Below are 23,338 nucleotides of genomic sequence, written 5' to 3'. Positions count from 1 at the left end.
CACTGTACTCCACGTCTTAAGGCACAGTGCAGTTCTGTCTCCATTGTCTCTACCTGTTGGCACACGGGCATAATCCCCTCCTGGATTGATTTCTTGCACTAAAGAAAAGAAAATGATAAAGAATGGATGTTGCTGTTCAGTTACCTGTAGTGGAGGATTTACCAAACATTTGGACTTATGGGCCCTCCATAAACATGTTGTTGGCTTGTGCCAGGGAGGGGGGGGGGGGAGTCACGTGCTTTCTGTGGCTGTGTGAAAAGGGTTATGGCTACAAAGATTGATAAGTGCTGTCGTAGTAGCTCCTTTATTGTAGTTGCATTAGTGAGGTAATGACAACTCTCTATCATCTCCTCTCTTCTTGATTACTTTTCTCATTTTTTTATACAGATGTTTTGTTCTATCTTTTTTCCAGCTTACTTTCCTACTTTGGGATTCCCTGTGAAGGGGTCATCAGATTCTTTCACTCCTGACACTTCTCCCTCTGTTACTCCTAGCTATATCGGTAAATAATAATCTTTCTTTCACTGTATGTTACTGTATGTATGACTATATAAGTATGTAACAAAGATGATAAAATCAAGTCCCTGGAACAGCAGCATATCATGAACTTATAGGGCCCATCCAACTTGATTTTGACATGGCTGAAACAGCTTTTGTTGACAAATTCAGTTTCTTGTTTATTTTCCCATCAGCTTTCTTCTCTTCCTTTAAAAATTTTTTAATGTACTCTTAAGCATTAGCCTGAAAGGATCAGTGAATTATATTGATTTTTTTTTTTTTTACATTCAATTTAACAGGTTAACATTAGGATAACCGTATGATGCTTGTATGGTCTACTCCAGTGCATCATGGGGTGATTTCAGTCAGAAGTACTTTCTCATATTTTGGGGTTAACCCTGTTATGTGCATTTCATCTGTGAAGGAAAAAGAAAACAATTGGGGAAAGTGTGTGATGAACTTGTATATACTGTAGATTGCAGTAATATTTGAGGCAGAAGGTGCTGTGTTCTTCACCTCTTCCTAACTCTTGTAACTCTTCATTTTAAGAAGGATAAGAAGCACATACTTCTGATTTTAAGCTACTTGCTATCTGCCGTTCCAACGCGGAAAGTGCTGTATTACCAGGCTGCAAAATTCATCTCTTTCCAGAACTCTTTCTGCTACTGGTGTGACTTTTTAAAGGACCTGCTTCACCAGCCTCGGGCCAAGGAGCAAATCTCCACTATGAGATGATCTCCAGTTTTATGTGATTACTACCTGCTGCCAGTGACTCTTGTCCTCTGTAAGCTGCTTTCCAGGCAGCTGAGGGTAGCACACAGTAAATACATTAATGTAAATCAAAAATTGATATTTCTTAGCATCAGCTCCACTGTTCTGTACAACTGGGTGTTAACCCTTCTTGCCAGCAGGTTGAGGTAGAGAAAACTGAATTCTACCAATGAAATCACCAGTATAGGCTGAGGTGTTGTAACAATCCAGTATTTTTTTCTACCTTTAGTGGTCCTCCTGTCCCTGGCCTATCTCCTCGCGCTGCTGGCTGCAACTGCACAGTATGGTCGAGCCTAACGGCTGCTCCCAGGTCATAGTTTCAGAAACGTACCTAGTTGAGCTCTGAAGTGTTATGCTGGCTTGATTATCATTGCGGCTGCAGTGGTTAATGGGGTATGGGTACATTACAAAGGGATCGTCTGCCGTTCGGGCAAATGCATACTGGATTGTTCCTGCTGGTTATGTCACTGGCAGAATTCAGTTTTCTCTACCTCCTGCTGGTAGGAAGGGATAAAACCTATTTGTGCAGAATGATGTCGCTGACTAAATAAAAAAATGATCCGGTAAGACATAATTTCTCCTTTGATATGCAGGTGAACGAGTATAACTTAATTGTTTATTAAATCTCCCACAGAACAGAATTGTCATTGGAGAATTTAGGAATCTACAGAGTTTATTTTAATGTGTTTTGATGAAGGGGGAGGGGTTGAAATATATTACTTAAAATTTTTATTTTTATTTTTCATCAGGCCCAGTAAGAGCTCTGCCTACACCAGCAGCTGTTTCAAGTACAGGGCCTACTATTCCTATGGGACATCCAAATTATAGTCAGTATGGACAGGGAGATATGCAGAATGGACCTGCAGCTCCAGCTGGTCAGGTACAGAGGTAAGTGAGTTTATAGACACAACCAGTGTAGCAGAGCATTTTTGGTTATCTTCTTTGGGGTAATTTCTAGCAGCTTCAGTCTTGTACATTGATGGACATGACTTTGTTTCTGGAGCTTTGATTGCTCTATATATTCATTCATTTATTCATACATCAATCCATGATTCTAGGCATCTTACATAGTAATATTCACAATAAAATTAACAAGCATATGGGTCCAATTACTAAGGTGCATTGATTAGTGTGCCCATTATATTCCTATGGGCATCCTATTTAGTACGCATTAAATCTGTTAGCACACCTTTGTAAAAGGATCCCATAAAATCCAAAATCAACAAATAAAAATCTTTTATTCAATAAGGTACAGTTTAAAGTTATTCAAAGCCCTGCTGAAAGAAGTGGGCTTTTTAATTGTTTCTTAAAGGAAAGTACCATTGAGCTTGTCAAAGTTGTAGTAACTCTATTTACCACTAAACCCAACCCCATGCCTACTGCCATCTATTACAGTAGCCGACATCACTTATACATAATTACATGTTCATAAATCGGTTATATGTTTGATGAAGTTATTAAGTTGTAATGCTACTTTGTTTAAATGTAATTGGTTTGGTTAGAATGTAACATGTTAGTTTACAATGTCCTCCGCCTTGAACTTTATGGTTAAGCAGATTACAAATGCCCAACTTAAATGAGTTACACAATTTTGGAGCTGCCACCATGAATATCGTATCTCTGCTTCACATCTCTCCCACTCTAGTCAGAAACAAGACTCATTAGCCTCTCGGTGAAGTACAGATTCTCACGTCCTGTTGTTCATCAGCAAAAGATTCATACCAAGTCAGGTTCTACTTTCCCTACCAGGTCCTGGGGTCTGGGAATATGTTCAAGTTCTGGGTGCAATGGCCTCCATCTTTCACATTTTTCCGTGGGCCATATTCCACATCAGACCACTTCAGGGGTTCCTTCTCAGCTGTTGGTCTCCATCTCTCTTGGACCCTCCAAGCCAAACTCAGCCTCAACTGGTGGGTTCAGCGCAGCCTTCCTCTGACAGTTCAGAAGTTTTTTTTTTTTTCTCTCTCTCTCTTTTTGCAGGTAGCTATCTGCAGCTCTTATGCTGCTAGGATGTGCCTTAGCTGGGTGCAACAAATTTCAGATTCCTTCCAGAAGTCCAACAGTCAACCTCCTCCTGAATTGCCAGATGTGGAGATAGGGCTGGCATATTTGGCAGATTCCTTGTATGACTTGATTTGGTGGTCACAGCTTGTCGTTTGCTGTGGTTGCGCCACTGGGCGGCAGATGCAACTTCAAACAACGGCTGGTTAAGCTCCCTTTTAAGGGCAAGCTGGTGAAGATTTAGCAAAGTTGGTGAAAGATCTGGATGACTCGGACACAGCGTCTTCCTGAGGACATGTCTAAATGTCCTTTCTGGTCGGGTCAGGCTTGCTGTCTTTTAAAAGATGCCAGGTGCTATCGTCCAGGGCAGTCCCTACTTGAATACCTTTTACACTTATCTGAGTCTGGTCTTAAGACCAACTCCGTAAGGGTTCACCTCCGTGCAATTAGTGCTTATCATGTAGAAGGAAAGCCCATCTCTAGGCAGCCTCTAGTTTTTTGATTTATGAGAGGTTTACTTTTGTCAAAGCCCCCTGTCAAACCTCCACCAGTTTCACGGGACCTCAGCGTCATTCTCACCCAGCTGATGAAAGCTCCTTTCGAGCCACTGGACTCCTGTCATTGGAAGTACTTGACCTGGAAGGTCATTTTCTTTGTGGTGTTACTTGAGCTCGTAGAGTCAGTGAGCTTCAGGTCTTAGTGGTAGATGCACCTTATACTAAGTTCCATCACAACAGATTAGTCCTCTGCACACCCCTTAAGTTCCTTCCGAAAGTTGTGTCGGAGTTCCATCTGAGCCAGCCGATTGTCTTGCCAACTTTCTTTCAATGACCTCATGCCCATCCTGGCGAAAGCAGCTTGTACACCTTGCATTGCAAGAGAGCACTGACCTATTATATACAGTGGACAAGGCCCTACAGACAGTCTGCCCAGTTTTTTGTTTCTTTTAATCTCAACAGGATGGGGGTCGCCATTGGGAAACGCACCATTTCAATTTGGCTGGCAGATTGCATTTCCTTCACTTATGCCCAAGCTGGGCTGGCTTTGGGGTCATGTTACATCTCATAATGTCAGAGCCATGGCTGTGTCAGTAGCCCACTTGAGGTCAGCCTCCACTGAAAAGATTTGCAATGCTGCGACGTGGTCTTCAGTCCACACATTCATATCACACTACTGCCTTGAGCAAGCTACCCAATGCAATAGTCAGTTCGGGCAGACAGTGTTGCAGAATCTGTTTGGGGTCTAGAATCCAACTCCACCCCTAAGGCTTCTCCTTTTGAGCCGCTTCGGCGAGCATCTGAGAAAGATTTGACACTAAAGACCGTTTTTCTTGTGGCCATTACTTCGGCGAGACAGGTGTCAGAGCTCCAGGCGCTGTCCTGTAGAGACCCATTTCTGCAGTTCTTAGAGTCCGGGGTCACGGTTCGGACCGTGCCTTCCTTCATGCCTAAGGTGGTTTCAGCGTTTCACCTAAACCAGCCTATTTTCTTGCCCTCCTTTGATAAGGAGGAGTTTCCAGAATCTTTTGGGCAGTTGCACCTGTTGGATGTGCGCAGGACTCTGCTGCAGTATCTGCGAGTTACTATCTCTTTCAGGATCTATGATCATCTGTTTGTTTTGCTATCAGGTCCTCGCAGAGGGTCCCCAGCGTCTAAAGCCACTATTGCCAGCTTATCTGCTTGCCGGCCGGTCTCCGCCTGTAGCCTTTAAGGCGCATTCTACCAGAGCGATTTCTTCCTCTTGGGCTGAAACTGGAGCACTCTTTCGTCAAGAGATATGCAGTGCAGCAACATGGGCTTCTAAGCTCTCTTTTGCCCGACATTACAGGCTGGATGTGGCTGCTAGGAGGGATGCGTGTTTTGGAGCACAAGTGCTAGCGCGTGGTGTGACCTGTTCCCACCCTATATAGGGATTGCTTTGTTACATCCCATAAGTAATGGCATCATCTGCTTGATGACAAGGAAGGGAAAATTAGGTTCTTACCTTGGTAAATTTCTTTCCTTTAGTCATAGCAGATGAAGCCATGAGCCCTCCCTGTATGATTGTCTGTATGCTGTGAATCTGTTTCAGGTTCTGTTCTTGTTTCCTGAAGTTCCTTCCTTGGGAGAAAGTTGGAAAACAGTCTTCAGGATTCATGTTCACTTATAGGAGGATGAGTCCATTCCCTCCAGTTTATGTTTTGGAGGATGAGTTTATTCCCTCCAGGAGGTTGCGTGTATCCCCTCCAGTTATACAATAAGGGGGACGAGTTTATTCCCTCCAGGAGGATGTGTTCATTCCCTCCTTTTGAGTTCATGCCCTTGTTAAGGGGCCATCGTTCGCTGTGAGGAAAGTTCATGTTATTCCCATTGCGGTTTGCCATACTGCGTTGGAAGCTTCAAATACTGAAGAGGCAGTGGAGCTGGCTGGCCATGAGGCACTGTGAAAAGTTGAGTGCTCTCTATCTCCCTCTGCTGGTTGATGGACACAACCCATAAGTAATGGCTTCATCTGCTATGACTAAAGGAAAGAAAATTACCAAGGTAAGAACCTAATTTTCCCATATTCATCATCTTCCTTCTGTGTCCCTATACTTCCCTGTCCAGTATCTCCCTTGTGTTCATATACCCACATCCATAATCACCTCTCTATGCCCCCATCCTTTCTTCCTGTATCGAACATCACTCCTCTATGTCCCTATGCCACCTGTCTCCCTTCTGTGTTCCTGTTCTTCTCCATGTCTAACATCTCCCCTCTGTGTCCATAAGAATAGCCATACTGGGTCAGACCAATGGTCCTTGTAGCCCAGTATCCTGCTTCCAGTAGTGGCCAATCCAGGTCACAAGCACCTGGCAGAAACCCAGTTAGTAGCACCATTCCATGCTACCAATCCCAGGCAAACTGGACTTGTCCAAACCATTTTTAAACCCAGATATGCTACCAACCATTACCACATCCTCCGGCAAAGAGTTCCAGAGCTTAACTATTCTTTGAGTGCAAAAATATTTCCTCCTATTTGTTTTAAAAATATTTCCATGCAATTTCATCGAGTGTCCTCTGGTCTTTGAATATCTGCACATGCTCCACACCACTCAGTCATACACCCCCCCCCCCCCCAGTCATCTGTTTTCCAAGCTGATAAGTCCTAACCTCTTTAGCCCTTTGTCATATGGGAGTAGTTCCATCCGCTCTATCATTTTGGTTGGTCTTTGAGCCTTTTCTAATTCCTCTATATCTATCTTTTTTGAGATAATGGCAACCAGAATTGAACACAATACTGAAGGTAAGGTTGTACCAGGAAGTGATACAGAGGCATTATAATATTTTTTGACTTATTTTGCATCCCTCTCCTAATAATTCCTAGCATCCTGTTTGCTTTTTTTTGTCCGCCGCCACACACTGGGCAGAAGATTTCAGTGTATGGTCTACACTGACACCTAGGTCATTTTCTTGAGTGCTAACTCCTAAAGTGGACCCTAGCATCAGATAACTATGATTCGGATTATTCTTCTCAGTGTACATCACTTTTGCATTTGTGTGCATTAAATTTCATCTGTTGTTTGGATGCCCAGTCTTCCAGTTTCTTCAAGTCTTCCTGTAATTTTTCACAAACTGCATTTGTTTTGACAACTTTGAATAGTTTTTTTTTAATTTTAAAGAAGTATTTATTAAAAATTCAGAGACAACAGTAAAACAGATGTCAAAAGGTATACAATAGCATAGTCATACATAACAAAACAACATCCATGAGCTTAGAGAAATATCAGATAAAACAACTTCTCAAATTTTGTCTTTTTATGTTTTCAAAAATAATCCCTTACCCAACCCCCCCCCCCCCCCCATTAATTAAAAAAAAAAAAAAAAACAACCCTCAACACGAGCAGTGAGTTATGAAAGGTACCCAAATATCCTCCCACTTTGTTAAAGAATGATGCCTAATTGCCCACAACCTCTCCATGTCACAAACATACCACATCTTATTCAGCCAAGAAATCAAGGAAGGAACATGAGTAGACTTCCAATGAGCTGCTAAAGTAACCCTAGCAGCAGACATGGCATGACGAACCAAGACACCCTAAGATGTAGATAGTCCTGGAGGTGTACCTGGAAATAAAAAAAAAATAGTTTTGTGTCATCTGCAAATTTAATCACCTTGCTCGTTGATCTGATTTACAGATAATTTATAACTATGTTAAATAGCACCTTTTCTTATTCGATAGTCGATTGGGACTTCCTGAGGGAGGACCCTTGCATAAGTGAAGTGAGTGTTGGCTCTAACTTCTTAAAGTGGATAGAGACCCGTAGGCAAGGGTTGGGCTTAATGGAGGATACTCAGGCCTTTTGTTTGGTCAGAGAATGTGGCAGGGCTGTCCCCTCTCGCTGCTATTTTTTTTTTCCTGATTGTGGAATTGCTGTCAGCAAAAATACGGCAAAGGGAGATGAGAGGCTGTGGTTGGGAAGGAAGAATTTAAAAATTCTCTGTTGCCCATCAGTAACATTAACCAAGCGGTTTACATTGCTGACTGTCTTGATGAGAGGTTTTATTGTATTTGTAATGTGTTATTTTATTATATACTAGTAAAAAAGCCCCGTTTCTGATGCAAATGAAAAGGGGGGGGCTAGCAAGGTTTTCTTCTGTGTGCATGTGGGAGTGTGTGTGTCCCTGCCCTCTCTCCCTTCCCCTCTGCTCTCTGTCCCCTCCCCCCTCGGAGTCGAGTCCTTCAGTGTTAAGTTTCCTGCTATGCTGTGTTTCTGTTACAGAGATAGTGAGGGCTTCTGCCCTCTCTCCCCTCCCCCCTCTGAGTCCTTCACTGTTACAGAGAGGGCGATTTGATTTCGTGCTTTGCTGTGTTTTCCTTCACTGTTTGTGTTACAGAGAGAGCGAGGGCGGGGCAGACACTCATGGGGAAACCGGATATCTCTCTCCCTTCACACTTCCGGCTGGAGGCTTCATTTAGAACGTTGGTGGTGCCTTTTATAAATAGAGATGCTTAGAATTTTATGATAATGTGGGTTACAAATTTTATTATTAATTAAAATAGGTAAGAAAGTGAAAACAGTTGCAATGATCGGGTAGAAGAAAATCAGAAATGATACTATGTTGTTCATTCCAGGGGTTTGTGGCCACAGCCTTGCTTATCACTGTCTAAGAATTAAAAACTTTGCAAAAAAAGAAAGTCTTGAAACCCTCAAGATATATTATTAATGATAATACAGCCGCAAAGCTCTCTGTCAGCCATTGTCTAAGACTTAGAGCACTGTGGGAAACTTTCTGGTTTTAAAATTAATTTTGCACAGTCTAAGTTGAGTGTTACAGTGTGTTCTTTGAGTATGGGCAAAATACCATGTCCTCCCCCATCGAGAGGTGAAACAAGCAGTGAAATATCTGGGGGTTAGGATTACTTCAAAGTTGGAGGATCTCTGTCAGCTTAGTTATCCCCTTTTATTTAAAAAGCTAGGAAAGGAGCTAGTGGAATGTTGAGCCACTCGTAGGGAAGTCAGATTTCAGGAGAAGGTGATGATTTTGCTTAGGTCTTTTATCTGTGTTAGACTTGTCCAGTAGCTGTACTGGAAGGGAAACTCAAAGCATTTAGTCAGAAAGATTTTGTCTGTATATGGAGAAAGAGACCCCCTAAGATAATTGAGGTGGTCTTTAATGTTCTCAAAACGAAGGGGGACTGAGTGTCCTTATTTCCAAAGATGATATAGAGCTGCTCATTTTAGTGCTTTAGTTGAATGGAAGTGGTGCCCCCTTAAGCATTTGGTCCTGATCTGAGCAAGTAAAACTGAGAAAGGAAGAGTATTTTTTGCTGTGGAGGTAGAAGTGAATAGGAGGGGAGAGATGACTCTGTGTGCAGTCTTGATGTATAAAATCTAGGGAAGGATTCAGAAATCTATTTCTGTGAGAGGATAATGAAAGAGACGACTTTGAGCATTTGCTTACCTTGGTTACTAAAGTGGATGTGGTGGGGATTAAAGGATGGGGAAGATCATGGCTTGTGATTAGTAGGACAGTTAATGAAGGTTAAGGACATGTAGACTTATTTGCAGAAAAAACAAATTTTGCCTGGTCGTTTTTTCCTCTACTCTATGATAGGCATGCACTTTTAGGCATATCTGATTGGGCAAATCTACTAAGTGATGTTATGCATTTGAATCTCTTTGAGGAGCAGGGCAGGTCATGGAGGCTGCTATATAAATTGTTTGAGATTTTGGATCTGGAGGCAAAACCAAGCCAAAGTATGTCTTGGCATGGGTGGAGGACCAAGGAGGAGATTTTGGAGGCAAAGTCATGGGCAGGTATCTATCAAAATATCAAGGGCTCCATTTTCAGCTAGTATATTGGAAAATGGGCTCAAGCTCCTATACCACTGGTATCTGACCCTGCAGTAAATACATAGGTTTTTCCCATCTGTGATTAATTTTTGTTGGTGTGGCTGTAGTCAACAGGGAATGTATTTCATATTTGGTTAGAGTTGCCCTCATATTCAGCCCTTCTGGTTAATGTCTAATGGGTGTTTGTTTTTTTCATTAATAATACCTGCGCATCTCCTGTTTTTACCTGAGTTCTTTCTGTTGCAGCAGTCACTAGACACAGTAGATTGGGTATTGTCCAGGCTCTTGGTGACAGACATAGCAGGTGCATGCTGTGAACTGGCCAGGTTCTGGGGATTGCCCAAGGTGCCAGTGGAGTTCAATTTGTATCAAATCTTTGAACACTTTATTTTGTGTTCAAACTGGCTGCTATCCATCATAGCAACATAGTATATGACAGCAGGTAAAGACCTGCATGATCCATCTAGTCTGCCAGTAAGGTAGCCAGAGCCACACCTGCCACTCCATGCAGATTGTAGTCTGTCTTGATCAAATACTGGCATAACAAATAGGGCAGTTGCACAATCATGACAAACTGGAATCCTTTAAAAAAAGAAATGGCATGAGAGCCATTTGATGATTGGGGTGCACAAAGACGTAATGTGGTTGTAGAACCCACGTGAGATATTTTGCAATGGATTCTCACTCGTTTTAGACCTTTATATTTTGGGTATTGAAGGACTGGGGGGAGGGCAGAATAACATTCTGTACGATACTGGAGTGTGGTAGCCGTGTTAGACTACTCTTAAGGTTATCAATAGAAATCAAACAAAATAAAACATGGAAAAGAAAATAAGATGATACCTTTTTTTATTGGACATAACTTAATACATTTCTTGATTAGCTTTTGAAGGTTGCCCTTCTTCGTCAAATCGGAAATAAGCAAATATGCTAGCTGACAGTGTGTATAAGTGAAAACATTCAAGCATTACTATGACAGTCTGACAGGGTGGGTAGGAGGTATGCATGGGGACATCAAAGCATATCATTGATATTCTAAACGGTACTGAAAAGTTTTTGTTTTGTTGCAATGGGATGATACATAAAAATGGAACCAATAAAGTACGAAAAGAAAAAAAAAACAACAACTTTGAAGCTAATACCTGTCATGGGGCAGGAAAACATTGCATAATTTATTTATTTCACTGTTTCTATATTGCACTATCCACAGTACTAGACTGTTTACATTCATAATAAAATCAAACACAATACAGATCAGCTCAGCATAGTTAATTAAATTAATATGTATTGTCCAGGAAATATATTCATGCTTAAGGTGATAGAAACAATCCAGAAGCCAGATCAAGTGCCTCTTTGAAGTTCTTTTGAAATATTATTTCAACCTTAACACAATGTATTTTTACGTTTAGAGGGCGGTGGGCAGCTTTCAAGTAGCCCATTTCCAAGGGCAGAATGGTGTGTCTCCCATGGAAATGACTTAGAAAGTTGTAGAAAATTGTCCTCATAATTCCTTCTATAAATTCTGACCAGTTATTTGAATTTGATCTTTCCTTTGTCTTTTGTGATCATTCATCTTATCACTAAATTATAAATTGATGTCCAATTACACCACTCTTTGAGCTTGCCACCTCTCCTGGGTTCTCTTACACTGCTTCCTTTCACCTTTTCTTACTACATGGTATCAGTAGTGTCTGTCTCAAGTCAGCTCTGAGCGTGGTAATATTTCTTACTCAGCATAGGACTGGATAGCCTTATGCCTCCAAGCTCCTCTCCTTTGGCTCTGTTTCTAAGAGAAATGATTGCACTCAGACCTGTGCCACAGAAATCAGTGCAGCTGGCAGCAGATAAGGACGTCTGTAGGCTAGCAGCACGTGTGTGCAGTTCTTTTCTTTGCAGCTCCTTCTCCTTCCTGTTTTAAATAGAAAGCTTATTTTGATCTCTCAGCAAAGCAACACAGTAATGTTCTTCCCTTTTCCTTAACAGGCCTCCAGTTTCCCAGCCTTTTGTGCAGCCAGGAATAGCACCCCCAGGAGCTAATCAGCTAGCTTCTTTTCACCAATATGGTCTCCCACCAACTAACACTCCACAGCAGCAACTGACCAGTCAAATGGCAGGAATGCAGATCGGCAGCGTGGCAACATCTACTGCTTCTCCAGCTGGCATGGGTTATGGTAAGTTCTCACTGACAAATATATGTTGTAGACCTGCCACATGTGGTGTAGAAGTGGAGAGAAGTTTAACTATTGGGTAATCTGTTCTGAAGATGCCATTCTGCACTAGTATTTGTTACAGGTTGTATTGCTATGCAAATGTGAAAGTCTACATTACATTAATTGACAGTTCTATCCCACATTAGCCATCAAGGTTCAACGTGGCTTACAAGTAATGTCTAAGCAATAGAAAAATTAAAACTAAGAAGGAAGAAGCCTATCCAAGATAAAAATACACAGGATAGCACACCTTCCAATATAAAAATGTTTTGTGCTAATATTCTGCCTGATACTGCTCAAGATGGAAAGCAAGTAAAATCCCAACATGTGTTTTGTACTGGGACCATCACTACAAGCATACTTAAGGTCATTGAAATCCTGCATTGCATGTTTATCATCCATCAAACTGTTCTTGACCACTTGATGAAGTACCAAAGCTAATTACATATTCTTCATGCCATTTGATAACTAGCTATAGATAGATAAATGAATTAATCATTAAATATTCATAGGGTCATACGGGTCATACAATTTTAGATGTATTCTAAATACTAAACTGTTAAATAATACCTACCCTCACTAATAAAATTTATTTCAAAATGAGCTGTAATACAGCCCCAAAATTGTCATAGTTTAATTCTTAATATTAAGGTCATTAGTTCTAGAATTAACTCTGCTAGTACTACTAGATGTACACAGTGCTGTACACTTGAACATGGAGAGACAGTCCCTGCTCGAAAGAGCTTACAATCTAATCAGGACAGACAACTAGAACAAATAAGGGATAAATTAATTACTAAGATGGGAATGATAAAACAGACATGGGTACAGTAAATAGGGGGAATAGGGGTTAGGAGTTAAAAGCAGCATCAAAAAGGCGGGCTTTTAGCCTAATTTTGAAGATGGCTAGAGATGGAGCTTGACATACTGGCTCAGGAAGTCTATTCCAGGCATATAGTTCAGCAAGATAAAAAGAACGGAGTCTGTAGTTGGCGGTGGAAGAGAAGGGTACAGATGAGAGAGATTGACCCAATGAACGGAGTTACCGGGGAGGAGTCTGAGGAGAGATAAGAGTGGAGAGGTACTGAAGAACTGTAGAGTGAATGCACTTGTAAATTGATAAGAGGAATTTGAACTGTATGCGGAAATTGCTAGGAAGCCATTGAAGTGACTTGAGGAAAGGGCTAATATGAGCATAGTGACACTGTCGGAATATGTCATGCAGCAGAATCTTTGATATACATACATCAAATAATCTGTTGAAACTATATGATGGACATATGGAGTTGATATTTTACAACCCATAAATTTTATGTTCATAACAAAATTACTTTAGTCAGCTTTTTAAGATCCTCATTAAACCTAAAAGAGACTTGCAAAAAAAAAAAAGATAAGGTTGCTCTGTCGGTAGGATTCCATGGTACTTGCAAAACCATTTTAATACCCTGCTGGTATTTAATTTATAATTCCTTAGGGAGGTTTCCAGGTAGAAGCTTCTGGTTTTGATATATTGCTGATCCGGCAACCTCATTGGAGTATGTTTAAAACTGTTTAATATAGTTGAGTATAGTCTAAAGAAGAAACCCTATAGTGTTAAAATAGTCTGATAGAAGAAATACTACTAAATAGTAAGGTGTAATACACAGGTATTTGGAGGCAATTTCGCATGAGAGTAACTAGAATTCCTTCTAAATGACATTTAGGAACCAGTCAACCTAAATGACTTAGGGCTCCTTTTTACTAAGGTGCACTAATGCATTTAACATGTGCTAAGAAGTTCATTTTCTCGTGAATCCATCTGAGCAAGGAAGCCACATTATACAATCTAATATCCGGCAAATTTAATCCTCCCCTAGCTCTAGTCTGCGCAAGCTTCGCAAATCCAATCCTAGCCCTACGTCCTGCCCAAATAAACGTGACAATGAAGCCTTTATAATATAATTCATCTCGCTGTGTGATCCAAATAGGCAGCATCTGTAGGGGATAAAGAAGCTTTGGTAACATCACCATTTTAACCAGCGCCACCCTACCCAGCAACAAGAGTGGTAGCTCTCGCCACCTGTGACACAACTCTTTAATACTATTCATTTTATCCTGTATGTTGCGGCGGTATACTACTTTTAAGTCTCGATGAAGGTACACCTCCAAATATTTGAGGAGGGCCTGGAAGTGGTGGAGAGGAGGAGTGGGGGGGGGGTGCGGTGGGCCCTTCCCCTTTTCTTGCGGTGGTAGATAACCTTCATTTTCCAGCAGGACAGGGAGTGTCGCGCTTTAAAGCGTGGGCGCGAAAAGCGTGTCGCTATGTAGGACAGTTTTGGGATCTGGGGGGGGGGGGGTTCTTTCCCTCTTTTGAGCAGGCGCAGGAGACCTGGAATCTGGTGCATGCGGACTTCTTGCCCTTTTTGCAGTGGAGGCATTATTGTGCAGCATTGACCCCCCCCAGAGCGTCTGTGGGCCGAATTTTTCTCAGCTGGATAAAATTTTCTGTCAGGTTCCACAGGAGGCAAACAAGCTGGCGGTTTGGTATGCATTGAGGAGGGAGCAGAGTGAGGCGCCCTTTTTGGAGGGATTAGCTAAATGGTGGGGGGAGCAATTGGGAGAAGAGGTCAATGTGAAAATGCTCTCAGCTTATTTTACGGGAGCATTTAAGGTAACTCCTAGTGCTAATTTACAAGAAATGCTGTTTAAATTGTTGCATGGTGCGTTTATAACGAGGGAAAAGGGGCAGAACATGGGGCTCTGGGAGGACAGTCAGTGTGTACAGTGCAAACAAAGAGTGGGCACTCTAGTTCATACTTTTCTGGAGTGCGTGAAGCTTCGTGCGTACTGACTGGGGGTGCTGGGGGTGTTAGAACAAATCTTAGGAGTCCCAGTTGAATGGTCTTACAAGGTGCTGCTTTTGGGAGATGAAACAAATTTGAGGGCGCAAGGCGTATTCCCATCCCAGGTGCATTTTGTATGTGTGGCATTAATGTTGGATAGGAAAGTTATACTAGTGCACTGGGTGGAAGAAAAGCCACCTAGTGTACATCATTGGAAGGTAAAGATGGTGCAAATGGCCCGTTGGAGAATGCAATCTTCAAAGCAAAAGAGTGGCCGGGAGTACAGTTTACTGTGGAAGCTTTATGAAACATTGCATGCAGGATCTGGATCTTAATCTGCTCCAGGAGTGGGTGGGAGGGGGGAGGAAGGACGGGAGGGGTAGGGGGGGTGGTAGCGAATGGCTAGTGGTTTAAACAAAAAATCAGGTGAAGTGGGCATTGGTTATGCTGTAGGTTTATTGTTCTGTTTTTACCAGAAGCCGGAGTTAGACTTCAGAAGCCGGTTGTGAATGGTTAGCAGTTCCTGCTTTTGGGAGACGCTGTACGTTGTTATTATTGTGCATATGTTTGTCAGTTTCTGATATGGTACATATGTCTATATGAAGCACTGTATTGTGAATGTCCTGCACCTCAATAAAAATATTAAAAAAAAAAAAAAAAGTTAATTTTATTCCTGTGGGCTTCTTAGCAGTTATCCTGCACTAAGTCCATTAGCATACCTTAGTAAGAGGAGCCCTTGTAAAGGATGACATGCTTCCCCATGTGTGCATATAGGGTTAAATCCTACTGCATTCTCTAAGAATGTGTAAGAAATTGCTGCACTAGTCCTGCCATTTGAAACTATAATGATCTGCTATAAATGCTCTGTGCTTAAAAAGCAAATTTTTTTCATTAGTGTTTTATTTTTTTTATTTTTAAATTTGTATTTACTTTTTGCTTTTAAAAGGTTCACTTTTAATACAAGTATTTTTTTTTCTTCAGCAGGTTCTACCACATCCTTGCCTCCAGCTTCAGGCATGTATAGTAGTACCACAGGCTCGGCTCCAGGCACACCTTACTCGTCAAGCCAGGGCCCCCCTTCAGCTAACCTACACCAGGGGTTAGCTGCTACTAGCATGCCACAGAATCTCAGCAGAACTCAGCCTAATTTATCTGGTCCACCACCTGCTCAGCGCCTTCCTACTCCACAGGCCTCCACTTTTTCTGCACCTGCAACTTCAGGGGGATATCCACCAACTGGTTTTCCCCTTCCTCCTTCTGGAGCTCCTCAATCAACCACAATGCAGGGGCCACCATTGCCTGGGCAGGCCCTTTCTGGACCCTTAGCATCCCAACCTAATCATGTGTCTCCATCACCTGCTCTGCCAACTATGGCAGGGTTTCCTCCTGGCCCTTCAATGTCAGGCCTCCAAGGTCCACCACTTCCCACACAGCTGGGCCAGCCTGGACAACCCCTTCAGCAGAATGGTGAGCTTTTTTATGAGTCCTTTTTTTATTTATTTTAGTTTGAATTAAAGATCCGTACTCTCCGCTGAGTTTTAAAAATGAGTTGTACAGTCCATTTAGCATTACTAGTGTTCAGAGCAAAGCGATGGCAAGAATTAAAATGATGTGCAGTAGAGAACCAGGAGAAGACTGTAACTGATATTTAGAAACAGCTTTATTAGAGTTGTATTTTAAAAACCATTTATGCATAATTTATATAAAGTGTGTTAGTAGGGAAAAAGGAACTTTAGATAAATCCTACCCCTATGTAGTAGCCATGTAAGAGGAGACTACTACATATGAAACCTGTGCTATTGTTGGTGTTTGCTTGTGGAGCTGGTGAGTTAAAGCTGCTGCACTAATGCATCTGATTAGTTTACTTTTTGGGATTAAGATCCTCTTTTTTTATCTGCTTATTTGAATGTGTATTTATTCATAACCTATGCTGCTTTATTCAGATTGGTTTTTCATGTATGATTTTAAAAATTTGTAAATTTAAAAAAATATTATTTTCAAAGTATAAAAGTGGAAGCAACCTTTTCAAAGTTTTTACATTTTGAATAGTTCCCTACATCTGACGTCTTATGGTCTCTCTTATTATGACAGAGTGCAGCTGCTTATTACCAGCTCTTTTTTTGGCCTTCCAACTCAGTTGCAGCCAGCCTCTTTTTGACCTGTGGTACCATGAGTCTTCATTTGCAACTACTGCAGTTTTATATCGCCTCCCAAACTGAGTCAAATTCATGTTCTTCTCATGCCAGAAAGCAGCATTGCTTTTGACTATCCTGGAAATTAATTTTAAAGAATCCTGCAGCTATGACTTTTCCCCTTGTTGAACTTGGCATTACCTGACCATCTATTGTGTTCCAATCTGGGTGTGTTAGTCTAGTGAGTCAGGTTTCTGTTATACAGAATAAGGTATCTGGTTGCAGTGTGTTTTCTTATGTACAGAAGGAAAGGAAGCTTTGCAGGTCTAATTGAGGGTAGGCCCTCGGCTAGGCTGCTATCTTCTGCCAGTATGTGCAATATAAGATGTTTTTCATTGTGACTATGCCTAGGAGTGGAGCAGAGAAACCCTCATGTTCATTTTTCCATGGCAGTCATAAGAAGAGAAATTAACTCCCCATATCAACCAAGATGTTTGAAAGAGATACATGCCCTCAACATGTCTGTATGGGACAGAGTAGTAGTCCTGGTTAAGCGTTTTTTAAGTTGTTAGAGCTAACGTTCTTCAGAATGTAGTCGGGATTCCTCTGTATGTGTGTCATTTGTGATGCAAGGGTTGTACAGGCTATTCCTGTAGCAAAGGTTATGTATGTATATAACTCAAAGGACCATAAATTGCAATTTTGCATAACTTATGGTAGTACCTATTCTCCGAGGACAGCAGGCTTATTCATTCTCACAAGTGGGTGACAGAGACCTGCATCGCCCAGTCTGGAACTTATAACAGGTATAAGAGTTTTGTGGAGTGTGAGAGACGCTCCATCACACATGCGCGAGTGCCTTCCTGCCCACCGCAAAAATGCGATCTCAGTTCTTTTTCTATTGCGGTGAGGAGAGGGCGGGTTTTTTTTTTCCTTTGCTGTCTCCACATCATTTGGTCCTAAAGAGCCTTTTTTTGTACCTTTCGGTGATATTTTTATCTTTGTATTATGTTCCCAGTTGTGGAGCCCCTCTTTTTTTGTCTTTTCCTGTATGTTTTTAGTTATTTTCCCCGGTTTACGTTTCCTTTCTTTTTCATTCTTTGGCGGCTTTAAGGCCGTGACTTTGGCCGGGAATTGTCCCTTCATTTTTTTGCCGATCGTCTGACCCTACCTCGAGGTGAAATGTGGATTCCACATCGTCCTCGTCAGCACCGAGGAGCTTCGGTGACACGCTTTGGATGAAGGTCAAGAAGCATAGTCATCAAGCGACCTCGACGCCCTCGACGCATGGTGCTGGGAGCTCTAGGGCATCGAATGATTCGGTACCCAGGAATCGTCGACCCCCGGGAGGAATGCTCCCCCTCCATACAGGAGCTGCTGATGCATCGACCCCGGGAGTGTCTGTAAGCATGGCTGCTGCTAGACCCTTAGACACTGGGAGCAGTGAAGCATCGAGTGGGTCTCTTGCTATGCAGGGCCCCCGTGACCGTTCATCGTCTGACCCTACCTCGAGGTGACATGTGGGTTCCATGTCGTTGTCATCAGCACCGAGGAGCTTCGGTGACACGCTTTGGATGAAGGTCAAGAAGCATAGTCATCGATCGATCTCGACGCATGGTGCTGGGAGCTCTAGGGCATCGAAGGATTCGGTACCCGGGAATTGTCGACCCCAGGAGGAATGCTCCCCCTCCATACAGGAGGTGCTGATGCATCGACCCCAGCAGCTCTGTGACCTGCGCCTGAACCAGCACTCCAGCCTTTTCCCGGAGTCAGCGCTTGATAAGCGAATCCAGGCCTTGCTCCCTGAGCTGCTGGATGGCCACAGTGTGCATCGGCATCAGGGGTGTTTGCACCTACCCTGCCTCCCGTTGTGGCCCTGCTTGGCCCTCAGCCTGCGGTGCGGCCTCCAACACCAATTCTGCATGTAGCTCCGCTGTCAACTGCTACCCAAGCCGGTATTCCCTCGACGTCGGTGGAGGAAGCTTTACTGGAGTCGAGGCAGGAACCGACTTCTTGACGCTGTTCTCGAGGGCATGGTTCCTCCACATTGAGACAGGTTTGGTCTTGGCACTCCCATCAGGAGGTATTGTTTGACACCGAAGAGGAGTGCTCATGGGATTCAGAGGAGGAGGAATGGAGGAGTGGCCTAGTGGTTAGGGTGGTGGACTTTGGTTCTGGGGAACTGAGGAACTGAGTTCAATTCCCACTTCAGGCACAGGCAGCTCCTTGTGACTCTGGGCAAGTCACTTAACCCTCCATTGTCCCCATGTAAGCCGCATTGAGCCTGCCATGAGTGGGAAAGAGTGGGGTACAAATGTAACAAAAAAAAAAATCCAAGATACTTTTCCTTGGATGAGTCCTATGGAATTCCCTCTGAACCCTCCCCTCTACCTAAAAGGAGAACGTCTCCAGAGAGCCGAATTTCATTCTGTTATTTTGTTAAGGAAATGGCTGATGCTACTTCCTTTCTTTTGGAAGTGGAGGATGAGCCCGGGGCCAAGATGCTCAAAGTCCTCTCCTCCTAGGGAGACTGTGACTGTCCATCTCCACGGGGTACTCCAGGAAGTCCTTGTTAGGAACTGGGAGTCCCCTCTGTCGATCCCTGTTATGCCCAAGAAGATCGACACCCAGTATCTGATCCACAGTGTACCTGCTTTTGATAAGCCTCAGTTGCCTCACAATTCCATGGTGGTGGAATCCACTCTCAAAAGAGCCAAGAGTTCTAGGGACTATACCTTGGCGCCCCCGGTAGAGAAGCTAGAACCCTGGATTCTTTTGGGAGGAAGATGTACCAGGCTTCAATTCTCATCTCCCAAATCCAGTCATACCAGCTTTTCATGAGCATCCACTTGTGAAACTCATTACGCACGTTGTCAAGCATGGCTGAGACACTCCCTCCGGAGCAGGCCAATTCACTTTGCCAGTTCATCAAGTGGCATAAGATGTGTCAAAAGTTCTTGGCCTGGGGCACTTATGACACTTCTGATGTGTCATCCAGGATCTGTGCTCAGAGTTTAGCAATGCACAGACTCTAAGGCTGTGTGTTTCTTATTTGGAGCATTCTGTTCACAGAGGTTGGTGGATGTACCATGCCGGGGGAATCCTTTTTTGGAGAGAAAGTTGAGGAGGTTACTAACCAAATCAAAAAACATACTGATACCATCTTTTATGTCTCCTGCCGAGCGCCTTCTGCATCTACCTCTTCAGCTAGGAGGACTTTTGGCAAAACAAGGAGGAGTGCCTGTTACTACCAGAGGCATAGGTACAACCCTTCAGCTTGCCAGCCTGTTCAAGCTCAACCCCAGTGTGCTTGTTCATGTCAACAGCATGCTCCAAAAGCCTCTACTTCTCCCCAGGCAAAGCAAGGGACGACGCTTTGACTGGCTCCAGCATAGCATAGCAGCATTAAAAATGTCTGTTCCATATGATTTGCCGGTCGGGGGGAGGCTGAAGATTTTTCACCAAAGATGGTCCTTTATAACCTCCAACTGGTGGATTCTTCAAATAGTCTGTCTCAGATACGCACTCAAACCTCCAAATTGCCTACCGAGAGCTCATTCCTTCAGCTCTCAGCACAGGCAAGTACTTGCAGAGGACAGCTCTTCTGAAGGCCCACCAGGGGAGGAAGGGCGGGGATTCTATTCTAGGTTCTTCCTTGTGCAAAAGGAAACGGGGATGCATCCCATCCTATATCTAAGGGCCCTGCACAAATTCCTAGTCCGATAAAAGTTCAGGATGGTTTCCCTGGGTGCCCTTCTCCCAATGATTCAAGAAAACGATTGGCTATGCTCTCTGGACTTGATGCATGTACTCGAATCCCGATATTTCCAGCTGGGAATACCAAATGTCTAGCGGTAGTTGCAGCGTTGCTATGCAGACTGGGAGTCCATGTAACATAGTAGATGACGGCAGAAAAAGACCTGCACGGTCCACCCAGTCTGCCCAACAAGATAAACTCACATGTGTCATTTTTTGTGTATACCTTACCTTGATTTGTACCTGTCTTTTTCAGGGCACAGATCGTATAAGTCTGCCCAGCACTATCCCCACCTCCCAACCACTAGCCCATATCTTGACAATTGGCTGGTAAAGAGCATCACTTTGTCTGGTGCTCAGGAGTTCATACGAATGACTGTTCGGGTGCTTGAGCTACTGGGATTCATTTTAAACCATCTTCACCCTGACCAGCGATTGGAGTTTATAAGAGCCCTGCTCAATACACAGAAGGCTTGAGGCTTTTTCCTCTCTGTTAATCACAACTGATACCAAATTAGTTGAACATTTCGGATTGGACAGGTTAATTTCCTTTTTACAGTGCAGGGAGAGTTGTGAATTATTAGATAGTGTTTCCACAGCTACTTCTACCACCACTTCATATTGAGTTTAGACAATACACAGAAGGTTCAAGCCTACCTTCCGGACATGAGAGCAGACACTCTTGTTGCACTGCTTCCAAGGTTCAAGCCTCTCGGCAGGTCACATCTCAGCAGATGTTGAGATTGTTGGGCCACATGGCTTCCACAGTTTGTTACACTCATAACACGTCTTCACATGAGATCAGTTCAATTGACCCTGGCTTCTCAGTGGTACCAATCCACGGGGAGCCTGGAAGATGTCATCCAGGTGTCCCCAGAGCTTGTAAGCTCCCTTCAGTGGTGGACCATTCAATCCAATTTGACTCTGGAACTTCCATTACAAATTCCTCAGGCACAAAAAGTGCTGATGGCAGATTCATCTCTGCTGGGATGGGTGGCTCATGTAGATGGGCTTCACACCCAAGGTCTTTGGTCCACCCAGGAAACGAATTGTCAGATCAGTCTCCTGGAGCTTCAGGCGATCTGGAACGCGCTAAAGGCTTTCAGAGATCGGCTGACTCATCAAATTGTACTCATCCAAACAGACAATCAGGTTGCAATGTATTACACCAAGCAGGGGGGCACCGGATCATACCCTCTGTATCAGAAGGCCATCTGGATGTGGTATTGGGCTCACCAACATGGCATGTTCCTTCGAGCCGCTTATCTGGCAGGCAAAAACAATACCCTGGCCGACAGACTGACCAGGATAATGCAACCACACGAGTGGTCTGTCAATATGGACATATCTCGCAAGACCTTCCAAGCGTGGGGCATCCCCTCAGTGGATCTTTTTGCCACTCAGATCAATCACAAGTTCCCTCAGTTCTGTTCCAGGTTTCAGGCCCACAACAGACTAGCATAGCATCAGATGCCTTCCTCCTCAATTGGGGGACAGGTCTTCTGTATGCATATCCTCCCATACCGCTAGTGGAGAAAACTTTTTTGAAACTCAAGCAACATTGCAGAACCATGATTCTGATCACGCCGTACTGGCCATGGCAGATATGGCTTCATCTTCTTCTGGAGTTATCCTCCAAAGAACCGTGGAGATTGGGTGTTTTCCGACCCTTGTCAGGCAGAACGAGGGGTTTCTTCATCCCAACCTCAGGTCTCTGGCTCTCATTCTTGGATATTGAGAGCCTAGAATTCACTTCCCTGGGTCTTTCGGAATGTGTCACCCTAGGTCTTGCTGGCTTCTAGAAAAGACTCCACTAAGAGGTGCTATTCTTTCAAATGGAAGAGGTTTGCCATCTGCTGTGAGAGCAAGGCCCTAGATCCTCTTGCTTGCCCTACATAGACCCTGCTTGAATACCTTCTACACCTATCAGAGTCTGGTCTCAAGACCAACTCTGTAAGGGTTCTCCTTAGTGCAATTAGTGCTTATTATCGTGCAGAAAGTAAGCCCATTTCTGGACAGCCTGTAGTTTGCTTCATGAGAGGTTTGCTTTTGTCAAAGTCCACTGTCAAACCTCCACCAGCATCTTAGAGCCTCAACATCATTCTCACCCAGCTCATGAAAGCTCCTTTTGAGCCACTGATTTCCTGCCTTCTGAAGTACTTGACCTGGAAGGTTGTTTTCTTGGTGGCTGTTACTTTAGCTCGTAGAGTCAGTGAGCTTCAGGCCTTGGTGGTGGATGCAATTTATACTAAGTTCCAACAGAGTAGTCCTCCACATGCACCCTAATTTCCTGCCAAAAGTGGTGTCTGAATTCCATCTGAACCAGTCGATTGTCTTGCCAACATTCTTTTCCCAACCTCATGCCCATCCTGGTGAAAGCAGCTTGTGCACCTTGGATTGCAAGAGAGCATTGGCCTACTGCATGGAGCAGACCAGGCTCCACAGACAGTCCACCCAGCTTTTTGTTTCTTTTGATCCCAACAGGATAGGGGTCACCATCAGGAAATGCATCATCTCTGATACTAGATGGTCATGTCAATGCTCACAATGTCAGTCATGGCTGCATCAGTAGCCCACTTGTGGTCAGCCTTCATTTAAGAAATTTGCAAGACTGCGACGTGGTCTTCAGTCCACACATTCACATCTCATTACTGCCTTGAGCTGGATACCCGACGTGACATTTGGTTCGGGCAGACAGTGTTGCAGAATCTGTTTGGGGTCTTGAATCCATTTCCATTCTCCTATGCCCTTTGTATTCTGTTCAGTCTGCACTCTCATTCAGATTGTATGTAGTTTCAGGTTAATTTGAGTTATGTCCTTGCCGTTGCGAGGC

General features: G+C 43.5%; 1 protein-coding gene across 1 annotated transcript in view; it reads left to right on the top strand.

The window, feature by feature from the left end:
- The window catches only part of SEC24C (SEC24 homolog C, COPII coat complex component), a 192,754-nt gene that overhangs the window by 32,966 nt on the left and 136,450 nt on the right, over positions 1-23,338 (top strand). The window contains exons 3-5 of the mRNA XM_030203398.1: positions 2,019-2,157; positions 11,569-11,756; positions 15,599-16,084. Of these exons, the coding sequence (XP_030059258.1) occupies positions 2,019-2,157; positions 11,569-11,756; positions 15,599-16,084 (813 nt within the window). The remainder of the gene's footprint in view (positions 1-2,018; positions 2,158-11,568; positions 11,757-15,598; positions 16,085-23,338) is intronic.

This window comes from Microcaecilia unicolor, chromosome 5 (assembly GCF_901765095.1).
Source record: "Microcaecilia unicolor chromosome 5, aMicUni1.1, whole genome shotgun sequence".
NCBI lineage: Eukaryota > Metazoa > Chordata > Amphibia > Gymnophiona > Siphonopidae > Microcaecilia > Microcaecilia unicolor.
The sequence above is the reverse complement of the archived record's forward strand: the minus strand, read 5'-3'. Positions and strand labels throughout refer to the sequence as shown.